This window comes from Monodon monoceros, unplaced genomic scaffold (genome assembly GCF_005190385.1).
Source record: "Monodon monoceros isolate NGI ecotype Baffin Bay Population unplaced genomic scaffold, NGI_Narwhal_1 Super_Scaffold_1, whole genome shotgun sequence".
NCBI classification, from domain to species: domain Eukaryota; kingdom Metazoa; phylum Chordata; class Mammalia; order Artiodactyla; family Monodontidae; genus Monodon; species Monodon monoceros.
The window spans coordinates 64,800,938-64,816,476 of NW_021703765.1; the positions used below are offsets into that span (position 1 = coordinate 64,800,938).

Here is a 15,539-nt window from a genome sequence, read left to right on the forward strand (position 1 = left end):
AGTGTGCTATTTCTTAAAGCTTGGTGGTGGGTAGGTAGCTGTTTATTTCTGTTGTTCTTTATACCCCATGTATACATTATACATATTCTTTCATATGTATGAAGTACTTCAATAAAAATAACTTTTAGAAATTCCTCATCACAAAATGTAGGTTTGACTCTACGTTAAGCTAAAGAGAAATCTTTCAAGGCTGATCAGAGAAGCACGTACCAAGTGAGTTATCATTCTACACCTCACAACATGTCACTCTGATACTGGTTCAAAAATGGCTTTCAATTTCACAGAAAAACTACAGTCTGTAACAAAAACCAGGATCTCAACTTACCAGCTTATTAACACGAAGCTTTGAGGAGTTAAATTTGAAGACGTCAATTTTCTTATCCAATGGCTTAATAGTAAACTGAAAGGAAAAAGCAGAAAACAGTTTCAGTCTGATAGCCTAGAACATTGCCACCAACTGGGAAACTCCACAAAAGCAGCAACCCCCCTAGCAAAGATCCAGCACAAGGCCATGCCTTGTCCTGGCTTCATGGTGCCCAGGAAGTTCAGGATCCTGGAAGCTGGGTTCTCGGCACCATCTTAGGCTTGGAAATCTGAAATACAAACCCTTGACAGGCCCAACTTTGAGGCCAACACTGGGAGGGCCGCCGCAGAGGTGGCCCTGCCTACAGGAGGCTCACCACCTGGCTGGAACTAGACCAACAAGAGTCAACTACTCAAGAGATTACATCACGTGTTAGTGCCTCATTGGGTGGCACAAGTCACAAATCCTCTGGGTAGGATGGACATAAGCTGGTCTTAGACAAAGAATATGACAGAGAAGCTAAAAGGTAGGATGGAGGGGCATTCTGGACAGGGCAAGCAATAGAAATAAGGCAAAGATGGGGAAATGAGCAGTGCTAGCGTGTGTGTGTGTGTGTGTGTGTGTGTGTGTGTGTGTCATTATTAACTCTTTGATGACTAAGATAAAACCATGGGTTTAGACTGGGAGGAAGGCAGGAGTGGGGGCTGGTGAGGTGGGCTGGGGATGGGCAGTCAGAAGGGCTTAGATTTGATGTGACAGCATACAGGGCATCACCCCAGATTTCCAAACATGGGGATGGTTTGATGAAAACTGTTAATAGAAAGAATACGGTTAAAGAGTGACAAAGAATGGACTGCAGTAGAAAAGGAAAATACTACAAAAATCAAAGGGGAGAGAAAGAGGAATGCTATGGATGGGCGGGTGGGAGGGTGGGTAGCTTAGTAGGAGAACCCAGGGTCAGACTACCAGGCAGGGTCGAATATAAAGAAAAAACGGCAACTGTTGCTCTCACTCCTTCCTGATGAGACCGGACAGATCCTAGATTTCAAAGATGCACTTTATTTCTTTTTTTAATTTTTTTATTTTTAACATCTTTATTGGAGTATAATTGCTTTACAATGGTGTATTAGTTTCTGCTGTACAACAAAGTGAATCAGCTATACATATACATATATCCCCATATCTCCTCCCTCTTGCGTCTCCCTCCCACCCCTCTAGGTGGTCACAAAGCACCGAGCTGATCTCCCTGTGCTATGCGGCTGCTTCCCACTAGCCATCTATTTTACGTTTGGTAGTGTATATATGTCCATGCCACTCTCTCACTTCGTCCCAGCTTACCCTTCCCCCTCCCCGTGTCCTCAAGTCCATTCTTTACGTCTGCATCTTTATTCCTGTCCTGCCCCTAGGTTCTTCAGAACCTTTTTTTTTTTTTCTTTTTTAGATTCCATATATATGTGTTAGCATACGGTATTTGTTTTTCTCTTTCTGACTTACTTCACTCTGTATGACAGACTCTAGGTCCATCCACCACACTACAAATAACTCAATTTCGTTTCTTTTTATGGCTGAGTAATATTCCATTGTATATATGTGCCACATCTTCTTTATCCATTCATCTGTCGATGGACACTTAGGTTGCTTCCATGTCCTGGCTATTGTAAATACAGCTGCAATGAACATTGTGGCACATGACTCTTTTTGAATTATGGTTTTCTCTGGGTATATGCCCAGTAGTGGGATTGCTGGGTCGTATGGTAGTTCTATTTTTAGTTTTTTAAGGACCCTCCATACTGTTCTTCATAGTGGCTGTATCAATTTACATTCCCACCAACAGTGCAAGAGGGTTCCCTTTTCTCCACGCCCTCTCCAGCATTTATTGTTTGTAGACTTTTTGATGATGGCCATTCTAACTGGTGTGAGGTAATACCTCATTGTAGTTTTGATTTGCATTTCTCTAATGACTAGTGATGTTGAGCATCCTTTCATGTGTTTGTTGGCAATCTGTATATCTTCTTTGGAGAAATGTCTATTTAGGTCTTCTGCCCATTTTTGGATTGGGTTGTTTGTTTTTTTGATATTGAGCTGCTTGTAAATTTTGGAGATTAATCCGTTGTCAGTTGCTTCATTTGCAAATATTTTCTCCCATTCTGAGGGTTGTCTTTTCGTCTTATGTTTTCCTTTGCTGTGCAAAAGCTTTTAAGTTTCATTAGGTCCCATTTGTTTATTTTTGTTTTTATTTCCATTTCTCTAGGATGTGGGTCAAAAAGGATCTTGCTGTGATTTATGTCATAGACAAAGTTGCACTTTAAACATGAATATCCACTCCCAAGAAAGACTTGCTAAGCAGATGAAGTCGTTTAGGAAGATCTATTCTTGGGTATTTCTTTCACATGCTATATTGTCCAACAAGGGGTTAGCACACAGAGGACAGAAAAATGGTCCTTTGTTTCGCTTTTGGTCAAGTGAACTTAGAAGCAGTATTGCTCTTGTGTAGGCTGCTATTTATGAATTTCGTGAGCTTATTTTTGGCCCTGCTATCAAAGCCCAGAGCTGTCAGTGGGAAACCTCAAGGAGTGGGGAAACCACAGGCTCTGTGCCACGCCGGGGCATGCACACAGAATCAATGGCTCACTTAAAATAAACCAGCACTTCTGTTGTGACAGCATGGTTGTTGTATATAATGACCAAGACTACTTCTCATCATGTCAACTCAGCTTGGGGCCCTTGCACTGTGTGAGTTACTGACCTGACGGAACTCGGGGGCGCCTTGCCCCGGGAGAGGGAATATTATTTTACTGTGTCGAGCCATCGCACTAGGGGAGACTTCACTGCTTGGCTTCCGTAAAGGATGAGTGTTTTGGGAGCCTTTAGCACGCGAAGTTGTGGATGTGCAGTAAATAGACTTTATGAAATTAGGAGATGAAAAACTACCAGCACACCTACTGCTTTAAGTCACGTAGAACTTTCAGTTTAAGTGCTTTAAAAAAGAAATACCTAAATGCTCATCTCCTGGGCTACTTACAAAAATCTGAGAAGCCAAAATGTTTTGAATTAAGAAGCTCAATCTGTCTCATCAAGCATGGCCGAGTGGATCTCAACCACATACTGGCAACCAGGGGCCTGGTGCTCCTTTCCTCGAGTTGCTACATGAGGAAAGAGAAAGCAGGAAAACTGCATGGGGTGGGGGCTCTGCAGGCAGCCACGTGGGCCGTCTCTGTTACTCACTCCACGCCCGGGCCTGCCTTCCTCAGCCTGGTGCAGAGTCTCGGGGCCCATCCTCTGTGCTTCTCTGGAAACTCGGGGGATGTGGCTTCTGCTATTCCTCTCACCAGACACAGGTCACCTGATCCCTCTGCATCTCCGCTTCCTGAGGTGACACAGAGCAACCAGAACACAGCCCCTACTCTCACAGCAGTGTTCTTGTGAAGACTGAATCAGAGCCAGGGCAAAGCTGCTGGCAGGTGGAAAAGCACCATATCGTCACCACCTCTGTCACCCGCCGCTCACACTGAGGTTATGTATCACGGCAGTTGAGTCACTACTTGACTATAACTTCCCTGAGGGCTGAGACTGCATTCTCTACATCTTTGCTTCTCCCACAAAACCTAACACAAAGGAGATGCTCAAAAACTCTCTTAAACTTAACAATGAATGTGGCTACCAAAGGGGAAAGGGTGGGGGAGGGGATAAATTGGGAGATTGGAACTGACATATCCACACTACTATATATAAAATAGATAACTAATAAGAACCTACTGTATAGCACAGGGAACTCTACTCAATACTCTGTAATGACCTATATGGGAAAAGAATCTAAAAAAGAGTGGATATATGTATATGTTTAGCTGATTCACTTTGCTGTACAGCAGAAACTAACACAACATTGTAAAGCAACTATACTCCAATAAAAATTAATTTAAAAAATTAACAAAGAATGAATAAATATAGGATTACAGCATTAGGGAAAAGTCACAATCCTATATAGTAATATTTGAATTCTAAGTTAGAGTGCTCATTTGAGTTATTCAAACTTAATTTTTCTTTAATTCTTGTAAGCAAGTTGGCCTGATATCCTTTATATCACTGCTGATATGTATACATTATGTATACTATATATATATATATAAAAAATACATATACATTCATATACATGTTATGGAGAGGTGTGTGTGTGTGTGTATACCCATATCTCTGCACCACATGAATCAAGCACTGGACACAGAGAGAGGGTTTAATATACACCACATTTAAAATATAAAGAGAGGGGCTTCCCTGGTGGCGCAGTTGTTAAGAATCTGCCTGCCAATACAGGGGACATGGGTTTGATCCCTGGTCTGGGAAGATCCCACATGCCGCAGAGCAACTAAGCCCGTGTGCCACAGCTACTGAGCCTGCACTCTGGAGTCAGCAAGCCACAACTACGGAGCCCACGTGCCACAACTACTGAAGCCCGTGTGCCTAGAGCCCGTGCTCCGCAACAGGAGAAGCCACCACAATGAGAAGCCTGAGCACCGCAACGAACAGTAGCCCCCTCTCGCCGCAACTAGAGAAAGCCCACGCACAGCAACTAAGACCCACACGGCCAAAAATAAAAATAAATAAATTTATTTAAAAATAAAAAAACAAAGAGAATTCTCACCAGAAATAGAAAGCCAAGTAATAAGAAAGGGTTACTTTCTGGTTTGTTTACTGTTCTCCGGGTTTTAGTACTGACAGTTGAGCTTCCCAGCCTCTCATTAGTCAGCAGAGGGGTTTAGTGATGCTGTTTGAAAATAGGATGCCAGTACTGTTCTGTAAATACTATAAAGATCAACAAGCAAAAACCCAAAGCCTGGGAATTAAAGGATCTTGCTGCTAACAAGGAGCGGTCTGGCTGGGGCTGCTCCAGAAGGAGGAGAGATGGGGAAAAACCTGCTGGGCCGCCAGGGCATCTACAGTGCAGACAGGTCCTACCTCCTTGTCGCTGTACGAGATGTTTCGGATTTCGTTCCACGGGAAGGAGATCTTGGGGGTCAGCCTGTTCTCAGGGTCATAAATGTGAAGCCCCAAAGCATCCACTCCGAGCAGCAGCTCTGTGCCCTTTTTATTCTGTAGATTTGACAAAGAACAGCTACCATCACCTCCAGCTGAGGCTCAAGGTTTTATTCAACTTCCCAAAGAACCTGGCATAGACTGTTACATGTGACAAGTTTCAACAGGTCCCAACAGAAGTCACTGCTGTCCTAGAACCCAGGGGGCCTCCAGCTTCCTGAACTGGGGCAGGTGGAGGCAAAATGATACCATTCTTGTGACTCATGTGCCCCACGGAAGGATCACTGGGGGCTCCTGTCACTGGCTCGATGGCTAAAGTAGAGGTAATCGAAACACTGTTACCGCTAATTAAATAACTGGCTTATCATAGATGTAGAATAAAAACTTGTAGGATTAAACACTCTTATGTTAAAAGAAAAGGTTATTGTACTACCAGAAAGAAAACTCTAAGTGCTGGGATCAGATGGCCTTATTTTACATTAAAATGTAGTTTCAATGTGATTAAGCAAGTATAAAGTGTTAACTGTAGAATCCAGGCTGTGGGTATACATAGGTATGCACTGTAAAAGTCCTCCAACTTTCCTACATGTTGGAAATTTTTTACTACAAAATATCGGAAAAATATATCAAAATGAATTATATATAAATTGTACCCCAATAAAGCTGTGTAAAACTTTAATTGATAGACTGTACACAGGCTGTACCTCTGATGGCAGTCCGGCCAGCAGCCAGGGCACCCATAGGGCAAGCGCCCTGGGCCCCCATATCACTGACCAGTGTGCACCTGGAGGCCACCTCTTCGGGCTGCAGGCCCATCCCCCTGTGCTGCAGTCTGGTCCTCGAACGGCAGTGGGGGGAATCTCCCCACACCTGACCCCTTGCTGACAACAAGGAAATGGACCCAAGACTCCAGGGCAGGAAAAAAGGTCTGCAAACTGAGAAGGTGCCGGGACTGTGATGAGAAGTACAAGGCTAACAGCAGGCGTCAGGAGGAGGAGTGAGCATTCTGAGATACATCTTTTACTCGAGCTAACACCTGAAGTCAGATGTGATCACTAAACCAGGAGGGAGAGTCGTCTGCTCATCTGCAGGGCTCTTAAAACCACTGTGTTAACACAAGTGAGGCTTTGTGCTTTAAAAATCTATAGTACGTTTTGGAAAACAAGACGTTTCATTATGTTTCTAGCTTAAGTTTTTTAAAAAAATGGATTGCATCCTCTGTCTCCTATCATGAGGCTCCAACTGTTCTAGAGAATAAACAGAGAAGTGGGGACTCAAGCAGCCCCTTTTAAATTGTTTTAAGCACACGTCTTCCTTAGGTGAGGGTGAAATTTCAGGAACTTTAACACAATGACACTAAAATATCCATTAGCCTCATCTATCACGCAATACAAGACACACACGCACAAAATAGTATAATTTAGTCTGACTGCTGTAGAAATATTCCCTCATAAGAAGCTGGTTTTGAAGGGTTATAAAATACTAGTTTTCTAGAATGTAGGTGGTGGGGCAAGAGGAGTCATATGGACAAAACCACAGAAATGTGTCAAATGAGTCTTGACCTTAAAGAAACCAAACAATTAGCAAATACAAATTAATAAAACTTTAGAAAACAACCTTTGGCGTTATTAGGGAAAATCTTTTAGGCATTTGTATACTATACAAAAATGACATAATTTGCCAGCGTGCCTTATTTTATGCAAATGATCCATTAAAAATACGTATTTAGAAAACAAAGTAGAAAGCTATCCCTAGGATATTTTACATGTGTTTCAATTTACCTAAATTTAATACAAAATTTATGGAAACCCTGAAAAGGAAAGCAAGCCTTAACTATAATGATGGCTGTTTTACTGTCTACTCATCTACAGTTTGGAACCGGGAATGAAATACTTCAGCAAATCGCATGAACTCCTTTGGGAGGAGCTGCGACCAGCAGCAGAGCCTCAGGAGAAAGACAGGAGAAAAACAGGGGCTGAAAACAAACGCTTCTCCGGTGCAGGAGCAGCGGGTTCCCAGAGGACAGCGGACTGTTAATGGTCTGCATAGAAAATCAATTAGCCTGCCAGGGAGAGTCCCCACCCAAACAAATCAGTAATCTGTAAAAGCAGCTTTACTCTCCTTGTGTCCTGGGGGAGGAAAGTATTTACAGGTGTTCCCTGTGGACCCGGATCTCACAGAGCCAGAGATAATCAAATGTTACACCAGAGCATTCAGACAGGTTTCTGCCCAGACAGGACCAGGCCCTCCCGGGCTCCACCGATACTTAATCACCTAGGATCTAATTTAAGTCCCAATATAGAAAATGAGGCTCTTAGACCCTCCCCTTCCTCTTCCCCTGAACTGTTGAATACCGCCCTGGGATGGGGAGGGACCCATTTTAACAGTCTGCCCTCATTCAGTCTCCACCCACACACAGGGAACTCGCAGAGGCTTCTACACACCCGGATTGTAAAGTAGTTCACACCGTACATCTCCAGGTCCTGAGCTATCTTCAAATATTCCATTTCAGCTTCGTCCCTGCGAGGAGAATGAAAGACACCGTCACTGGCACGGAAATGAGAAATCTGGAGGGCGGCGCACACCGAGCTGAGCTTCGAAACTGTGGGAAGACGCGAGCCAGGCAGCTACCAGCCAAGCTCTGCCCGATCCCAAGTCTGTTAACCACACCACACAGAGGTGAAGCAGAATTTCCCATCCCCATGAAAACAAGAGAATAGATTCATTAGTGTCTCTTGGCTTCAATTTCACGCTTTACCCTTGGTAAACAGTGACATCCGGCTTGAGTAATTCAAGAAAAGCACATAGTACATCTCCCTCAAATGGATTTGTATGTTCTAACTTTACGTAAGCTGTTGCTTTATCTAATTGCGTACTTTCTTCACCTAGAAGGTTTTGGTAATGATGTATCTCTCTCTGCAAGCTACCTGAGAGCGGCCTTTCTGATTTTATTCCTTTGGGTGTTATTGGAGGTTAAGGCACCTTCCTGATTTTAATCCTTTGGATGTTGCTAGAGGTTAGGGCAAGAGCTATCCAGGCTGTCAAACCCAAGCCAGCTCACCCACTTCTAAGTTGTGAGTCAGACTTAAAGGAAGCTCTTGAAGTAGCAATGACTTGCAGAAAACTCCCAGATAGGTACAGTGTTGAAATATCTTAACTCAATTCTCCCTATGACTTTGCCTTCTTCCCTCTCTGCCATCTCAAAATGGTCTCAAATGAATTTTAAAAATTCAACCTGAGAGGATAAGCAGTGGCAAGCAGGTGGAGCAACTCGAAATCACACACGTTGTTGAGGTAAATTGATACAATTGCTTTGGAAAATTGTTTGATGTTATTTATAACAGCAAAAACCAGGAGACAATGGGACAACCTAAATGTCCATCAATAGTGGAATGGATAAATAATGTGTGGTCTATGAATACAGCAGAATTCTACACAGCAACAAAAATGGAAAAAACCACCGTTACAAGCCACAAACCGAAATCTCACAATATCATGCTGCATAAAAGAAGTGAGGCACAAATAACAGAAACTGTCTGATTGCACTTATACAATGTTTAAAACAGGCAACACTAATCCATGGAGTTGGATTCAGAAGAGTGGTTACCTCTGGGGAGGAGTGATCGGGGGCACGTGCTTTCTTGTCACCTGGTGTTACCTGGTGTTTTCACTTTATAAGAATCTATCAAGTGGTATATTTACGACTTGTCCACTTTTCGGTATACTTTTTTAAGAGTTAAAAACAACATGTGGGCTTCCCTGGTGGCGCAGTGGTTGAGAGTCCGCCTGCCGATGCAGGGGACGCGGGTTCATGCCCCGGTCCAGGAAGATCCCACATGCCGCAGAGCGGCTGGGCCCAGGAGCCATGGCCGCTGAGCCTGCGCGTCCGGAGCCTGTGCTCCGCAACGGGAGAGGCCACACAGTGAGAGGCCCGCGTACCGCAAAAAACAACAACAACAACAACATGTGATAGGAATTTGATTTGAAGAAGAGAAATAAAATATTAAAGGCTAATGAAAAGATGATCAATTCCTAAAGTGATTGGGGAAATGCTAATATTTAAGATACAAAATTTCATCTTTTAGATCACAAAAATTAGATTGGTTAAAAACCAGTGTTGGGGAGAGAATGGGGGGGAAGACTTTCACACACAGCCGATGGGCTTGTACATAGGTACAACCTTTTCAGAGGGCAATTTGGAGGCACCTGTCAAGACGCGAAATGCTCACATCCTTTGCTTCAGCAACTCCTCTAAAGGATCTATCCTCAGAACTACTCATACAATTATATAATGATATCAGATTGTACACTGCAGAACATTCTGTAAAAGTGAAAGACCTATAGCTACTCCAAATACCATCAATAGAGGAATGGATGCAAAAGCTATGGGATATGCATATAATAGAACTTTTTTTTGAATTTTATTTTTTTATACAGCACATTCTTATTAGTTATTTTATACATATTAGTGAATGTATGTCAATCCCAATCTCCCAATTCATCCCACCACCACGCCCCCACCACTTTCCCCCCTTGGTGTCCATACATTTTTTCTCTACATCTGTGTCTCTATTTCTGCCCTGCAAACTGGTTCATCTGTACCATTTTTCTAGGTTCCACATGTATGCGTTAATATATGATAATTGTTTTTCTCTTTCTGACTTACTTCACTCTGTATGACAGTCTCTAGATCCATCCAGGTCTCTACAAATGACCCAATTTCGTTCCTTTTTATGACTGAGTATTCCATTGTATATATGTACCACATCTTCTTTATCCATTCATCTGTTGATGGGCATTTAGGTTGCTTCCATGACCTGGCTATTGTAAATAGTGCTGCAATGAACACTGCAGGGTGCATGTGTCTTTTTTTTTTTTTTAATATTTATTTATTTTATTTTTTGGCTGCATTGGGTCCTCCTTGCTGCATGCGGGCTTTCTCTAGTTGCGGTGAGCGGGGGCTACTCTTCGTTGCAGTGCACAGGCTTCTCATTAGGGTGGCTTCTCTTGTTGCGGGGCATGGGCTCTAGGCGCACAGGCTTCAGTAGTTGTGGCACGTGGGCTCAGTAGTTGTGGCGCACGGGCTTAGTTGCTCTGCGGCATCTTCCTGGACCAGGGATTGAACCCATGTCCCCTGCGTTGGCAGGCAGATTTCTTAACCACTGAGCCACCAGGGAAGTCCCTGCATGTGTCTTTTTGAATGATGGTTTTGTCTGGGTATATGCCCAGTAGTGGGATTGCTGGGTCACATGGTAATTCTATTTTTAGTTTTTTAAGGAACCTCCATACTGTTCTCCATAGCGGCTCTATCAATTTACATTCCCACCAGCAGTGCAAGAGGGTTCCCTTTCCTCCACAGCCTCTCCAGCATTTGTTGTTTATAGATTTTCTGATGACGCCCTTTCTAACTGGTGTGAGGTGATACCTCATTGTAGTTTTGATTTGCATTTCTCTAATAATTAGTGATGTTGAGCAGCTTTTCATGTGCCTCTTGGCCATCTGTATGTTTTCTTTGGAGAAATGTCTATTTAGGCCTTCTGCCCATTTTTTGATTGGGTTGTTTGTTTTTTTTAATATTGAGCTGCATGAGCTGTTTATATATTTTGGAGATTAATCCTTTGTCCGTTGATTCGTTTGCAAATACTTTCTCCCATTCTGAGGGTTGTCTTTTTGTCTTGTTTGTAGTTTCCTTTGCTTGGCAAAAGCTTTTAAGTTTCATTAGGTCCCATTTGTTTATTTTTGTTTTTATTTCCATTACTCTAGGAGGTGGATCAAAAATATCTTGCTGTGATATCTTGATGTCAAAGAGTGTTCTTCCTATGTTTTTCTCTAAGAGTTTTACAGTGTCTGGTCTTACATTTAGGTCTCTAATCCATTTTGAGTTTATTTTTGTGTATGGTGTTAGGGAGTGTTCTAATTTCATTCTTTTACATGTAGCTGTCCAGTTTTCCCAGCACCACTTATTGAAGAGACTGTCTTTTCTCCATTGTATATCCTTACCTCCTTTGTCATAGATTAGTTGACCATAGGTGTGTGGGTTTATCTCTGGACTTTCTATCCTGTTCCATGGATCTATATTTCTGTTTTTGTGCCAGTACCATATTGTCTTGATTACTGTACCTTTGTAGTACAGTCTGAAGTCAGGGAGTCTCATTCCTCCAGCTCCATTTTTTTCCCTCAAGACTGCTTTGGCTATTCAGGGTATTTTGTGTCCCCATACAAATTTTAAGATTTTTTGTTCTAGTTCTGTAAAAAATGCCAGTGGTAATTTGATAGGGATTGAATTGAAACTGTAGATTGCTTTGGGTAGTATAGTCATTTTCACAATATTGATTCTTCCAGTCCAAGAACATGGTATATCTCTCCATCTGTTTGTATCATCTTTAATTGCTTTCATCAGTGTCTTATAGTTTTCTGCATAGAGGTCTTTTGTCTCTCTAGGTAGGTTTATTCCTAGATATTTTATTCTTTTTGTTGCAGTGGTAAATGGGAGTGTTTCCTAATTTCTCTTTCAGATTTTTCATCATTAGTGTATAGTAATGCAAGAGATTTCTGTGCATTAATTTTGTATCCTGGAATCTCATAGCGCTGGTCAGAAAAGATGCTCGATATGATTTCAATTTTCTTAAATTTACCAAGGCTTGATTTGTGACCCAAGATGTGATCTATCCTGGAGAATGTTCCAAGTGCACTTGAGAAGAAAGTGTAATCTGCTGGTTTTGGATGGAATGTCCTATAAATATCAGTTAAGTCCATCTTGTTTAATGTATTATTTAAAGCTTGTGTTTCCTTATTACTTATCTGTCTGGATGATCTGTCCATTGGTGTAAGTGAGGTGTTAAAGTCCCCCACTATTGTTGTGTTACTGTCGATTTCCTCTTTTATAGCTGTTAGTAGTTGCCTTATGTATTGAGGTGCTCCTATGTTGGGTGCATATATATTTGTAATTGTTATATCTTCTTCTTGGATTGATCCCTTGATCATTATGTAGTGTCCTTCCTTGTCTCTTGTAACATTCTTTATTTTAAAGTCTATTTTATCTGATATGAGTATTGCTACTCCAGCTTTCTTTTGATTTCCATTTGCATGGAATATCCTTTTCCATCCCCTCCCTTTCAGTCTGTATGTGTCCCTAGGTCTGAAGTGGGTCTCTTGTAGACAGTATATATATAGGTCTTGTTTTTGTATCCATTCAGCGAGCCTGTGTCTTTTGGTTGGAGCATTTAATACAGTCACGTTTAAGGTAATTATCGATATGTATGTCCCTATTACCATTTTCTTAATTGTTATGGGTTTGTTTTTGTAGGCCCTTTTCTTCTCTTGTGTTTCCCACTTAGAGAAGTTCCTTTAGCATTTGTTGTAGAGCTGGTTTGGTGGTACTGAATTCTCTTAGCTTTTGCTTGTCTGTAAAGATTTTGATTTCTCCGTCAAATCTGAATGAGATCCTTGCCGGGTAGAGTAATCTTGGTTGTAGGTTCTTCCCTTTCATCATTTTAAATATATTGTGCTACTCCCTTCTGGCCTGTAGAGTTTCTGCTGAGAAATCAGCTGTTAACCTTATGGGAGTTCCCTTGTACGTTATTTGTCATTTTTCCCTTGTTGCTTTCAATAATTTTCTTTGTCTTTAATTTTTGACAATTTGATTACTATGTGTCTCGGCATGTTTCTCCTTGGGTTTATCCTGCCCGGGACTCTGCGCTTCCTCGACTTGAGTGGCTATTTCCTTTCCCATATTAGGGAAGTTTTCAACTATAATCTCTTCAAATATTTTCTAGGGTCCTTTTGCTCTCTCTTCTCCTTCTGGGACCCCTATAATGCAAATGTTGTTGCGTTTAATGTTGTCCCAGAGGTCTCTTAGGCTGTCTTCATTTCTTTCTTTCTCTCTTTATTTTATTTATTTACTTTTGGCTGCATTGGGTCTTTGTTGCTGCACATGGGCTTTCTCTAGTTGCAGTGAGCGGGGGCTACTCTTCGTTGCGGTGCGCAGGCTTCTCATTGCTATGGCTTCTCTTGTTGCAGAGCGCGGCCTTCAGTAGTTGTGGCTCATGGGCTCTAGAGCACAGGCTCAGTAGCTGTGGTGCATGGGCTTAGTTGCTCTGCGGCATGTGGGATCTTCCCAGACCAGGGCTCGAACCCATGTCCCCTGCCTGCATTGGCAGGTGGATTCTTAACCACTGCACCACCAGGGAAGCCTTGTCTTCATTTCTTTTCATTCTTTTTTCTTTATTCTGTTCCACGGCAGTGAATTCCACCATTCTGTCTTCCAGGTCACCTATCCATTCTTCTGCCTCAGTTATTCTGCTATTGATTCCTTCTAGTATATTTTTCATTTCAGTTATTGTATTCTTCATCTCTCTTTGTTTGTCCTTTAATTCATCTAGGTGTTTGTTCTTTAATTCTTCTAGGTCTTTGTTAAACATTTCTTGCATCTTCTTGATCTTTGCCTCCATTCTTTTTCTGAGGTCCTGGATCATCTTCACTATCATTATTATGAATTCTTTTTCTGGAAAGTTGCCTATCTCCACTTCATTTAGTTGTTTTTCTGGGGTTTTATGTTTTTCCTTCATCTGGTACGTAGTCCTCTGCCTTTTCATTTTGTCTATCTTTCTGTGAATGTGGTTTTCCTTACACAGGCTGCAGAAATGTAGTTCTTCTTGCTTCTGCTGTCTGCCCTCTGGTGGATGAGGCTATCTAAGAGGTTTGTGCACGCTTCCTGATGGGAGGGACTCAACAGAATTCTTAAAATGAACATAAATTAGCACTGAATGCAGTAGGTCTGTACATCCTGACAGGCAGTAAGTACCCACGCCCCCACGCACCAGAAGAAGGACACACACAATACTGAAGACCAGCACTGCTGCCAGCTCTCCCTTTTTCTTCTATATACTTTGGTACTGCATTTTGTTCAACAAACACATCCCAGTTTTGTAGTTCCTTAAAAAAGAAAAAAAGGCCCATAAGGTAATATAAATCAGTGATGAAGCAGCCTCACCTGGCTCGGCCTCGGTGCTCTGCGTACCAGGCTGTGATTCTTTCCTCCCACATTTCTGGAGTCATTTGATACAGATTTATTACCTAGCAAAAAAGAGAGCAAAATAAAAAACCCACACACAAAGAAAGTTCTGGTATTGTTTGGTATTCTTATAATTATGCATCATTTTTACAAAACAGCAAAGCTATTTTTAAAAAGCCACATACAGGGAGCCAGTCACATGCAGAGGTGGGTGTGTAAATAAGCACCGTTCAACCTGAGTCACAACTCGGAAAGCTGCACCATTTCTCAGGCCGCGGGGCTCCCCTCGCCTGGCAGCACGCCTCTTTCCTGGGCCATAGAGCCCAGGGGGAGGACCTTGCTCAGGAGCAGAGCTCACTAATTTCAGGCCAGCCGCAGGCCAGGCTGTACGTGCTGCTGCCTTTGCCTCTGCAGAAATCATCAGAGGAGCAGGTAGTCAGGGGAAGGTGAGGAGCAGACCTTTATCACACATGACAGGGGAGCAGAGCTATAAAATCAGAAACAGCAAAAGGGAGGGAAGGACTGCTTCTGAGGCTAATGAACAAGACGAACACCACCAAGGATTAAAAGCTACAATGCCCCCCCGCCCCCCGACTCATCCCTATCCGCCCCGCCCGCACAGCTGCAAACAGCTCATTTCCCCAGGCTGAACTCAGGCTGCTCCACGCCCCTCCCTAGGAATCACTGAGCTCCCCCACCTTTAAAGAAAGGACCATCCGCAGGCCATGCCTGTCCTGGCAACCCCAAATGAATCCCACGAGCCTTTGCTTTTTAATGTTCTTAACAGAGATCATTATTCGAGACTGATTACAAAACATTTATAAAAATGTTCTTGCCACCTACGTCCAATATTCCTTCCGGTCCTTTGGTTATGTCTTCCCAAACAGGGAATTTGACTTCTTACCCTTTTTGGAAGCAATTCCTCTTGGGCCAAAAATCCCCGCTTGTGAACAGAGGGGTCGTAGTCACCATACTGGAAGGAGAGGAAAAGGAGAGCGTGGGATTGAGATTCTAAAGACAACTGCATTTCTGAACAGGTCGACTCAGCCTCTGTCCCTCCCAGCTCCAGGGAGCAATTTAATTCTGATGACAAGTCAAGCTTGCAACCTTGCTAGTTTGTTATCCTTGGATGAAAATACAAAACTGATTATATCTGTGAACAGAGTCGCATAATCCCGTAAGGGATGGATG

At 42.6% G+C, this 15,539-nt stretch overlaps 1 protein-coding gene across 4 annotated transcripts in view; it reads right to left on the reverse strand.

Moving 5' to 3' along the window:
- NF2 (neurofibromin 2) overlaps window positions 1–15,539 on the reverse strand; it is a 78,168-nt gene that overhangs the window by 23,475 nt on the left and 39,154 nt on the right. For all 4 annotated transcript variants that reach the window (XM_029226306.1, XM_029226295.1, XM_029226324.1 and 1 more), the window contains exons 5-9: window positions 15,253–15,321; window positions 14,328–14,410; window positions 7,780–7,855; window positions 5,258–5,392; window positions 326–400 (exon numbers count right to left, since the gene is read on the reverse strand). In XM_029226306.1, the coding sequence (XP_029082139.1) occupies window positions 326–400; window positions 5,258–5,392; window positions 7,780–7,855; window positions 14,328–14,410; window positions 15,253–15,321 (438 nt within the window). The remainder of the gene's footprint in view (window positions 1–325; window positions 401–5,257; window positions 5,393–7,779; window positions 7,856–14,327; window positions 14,411–15,252; window positions 15,322–15,539) is intronic.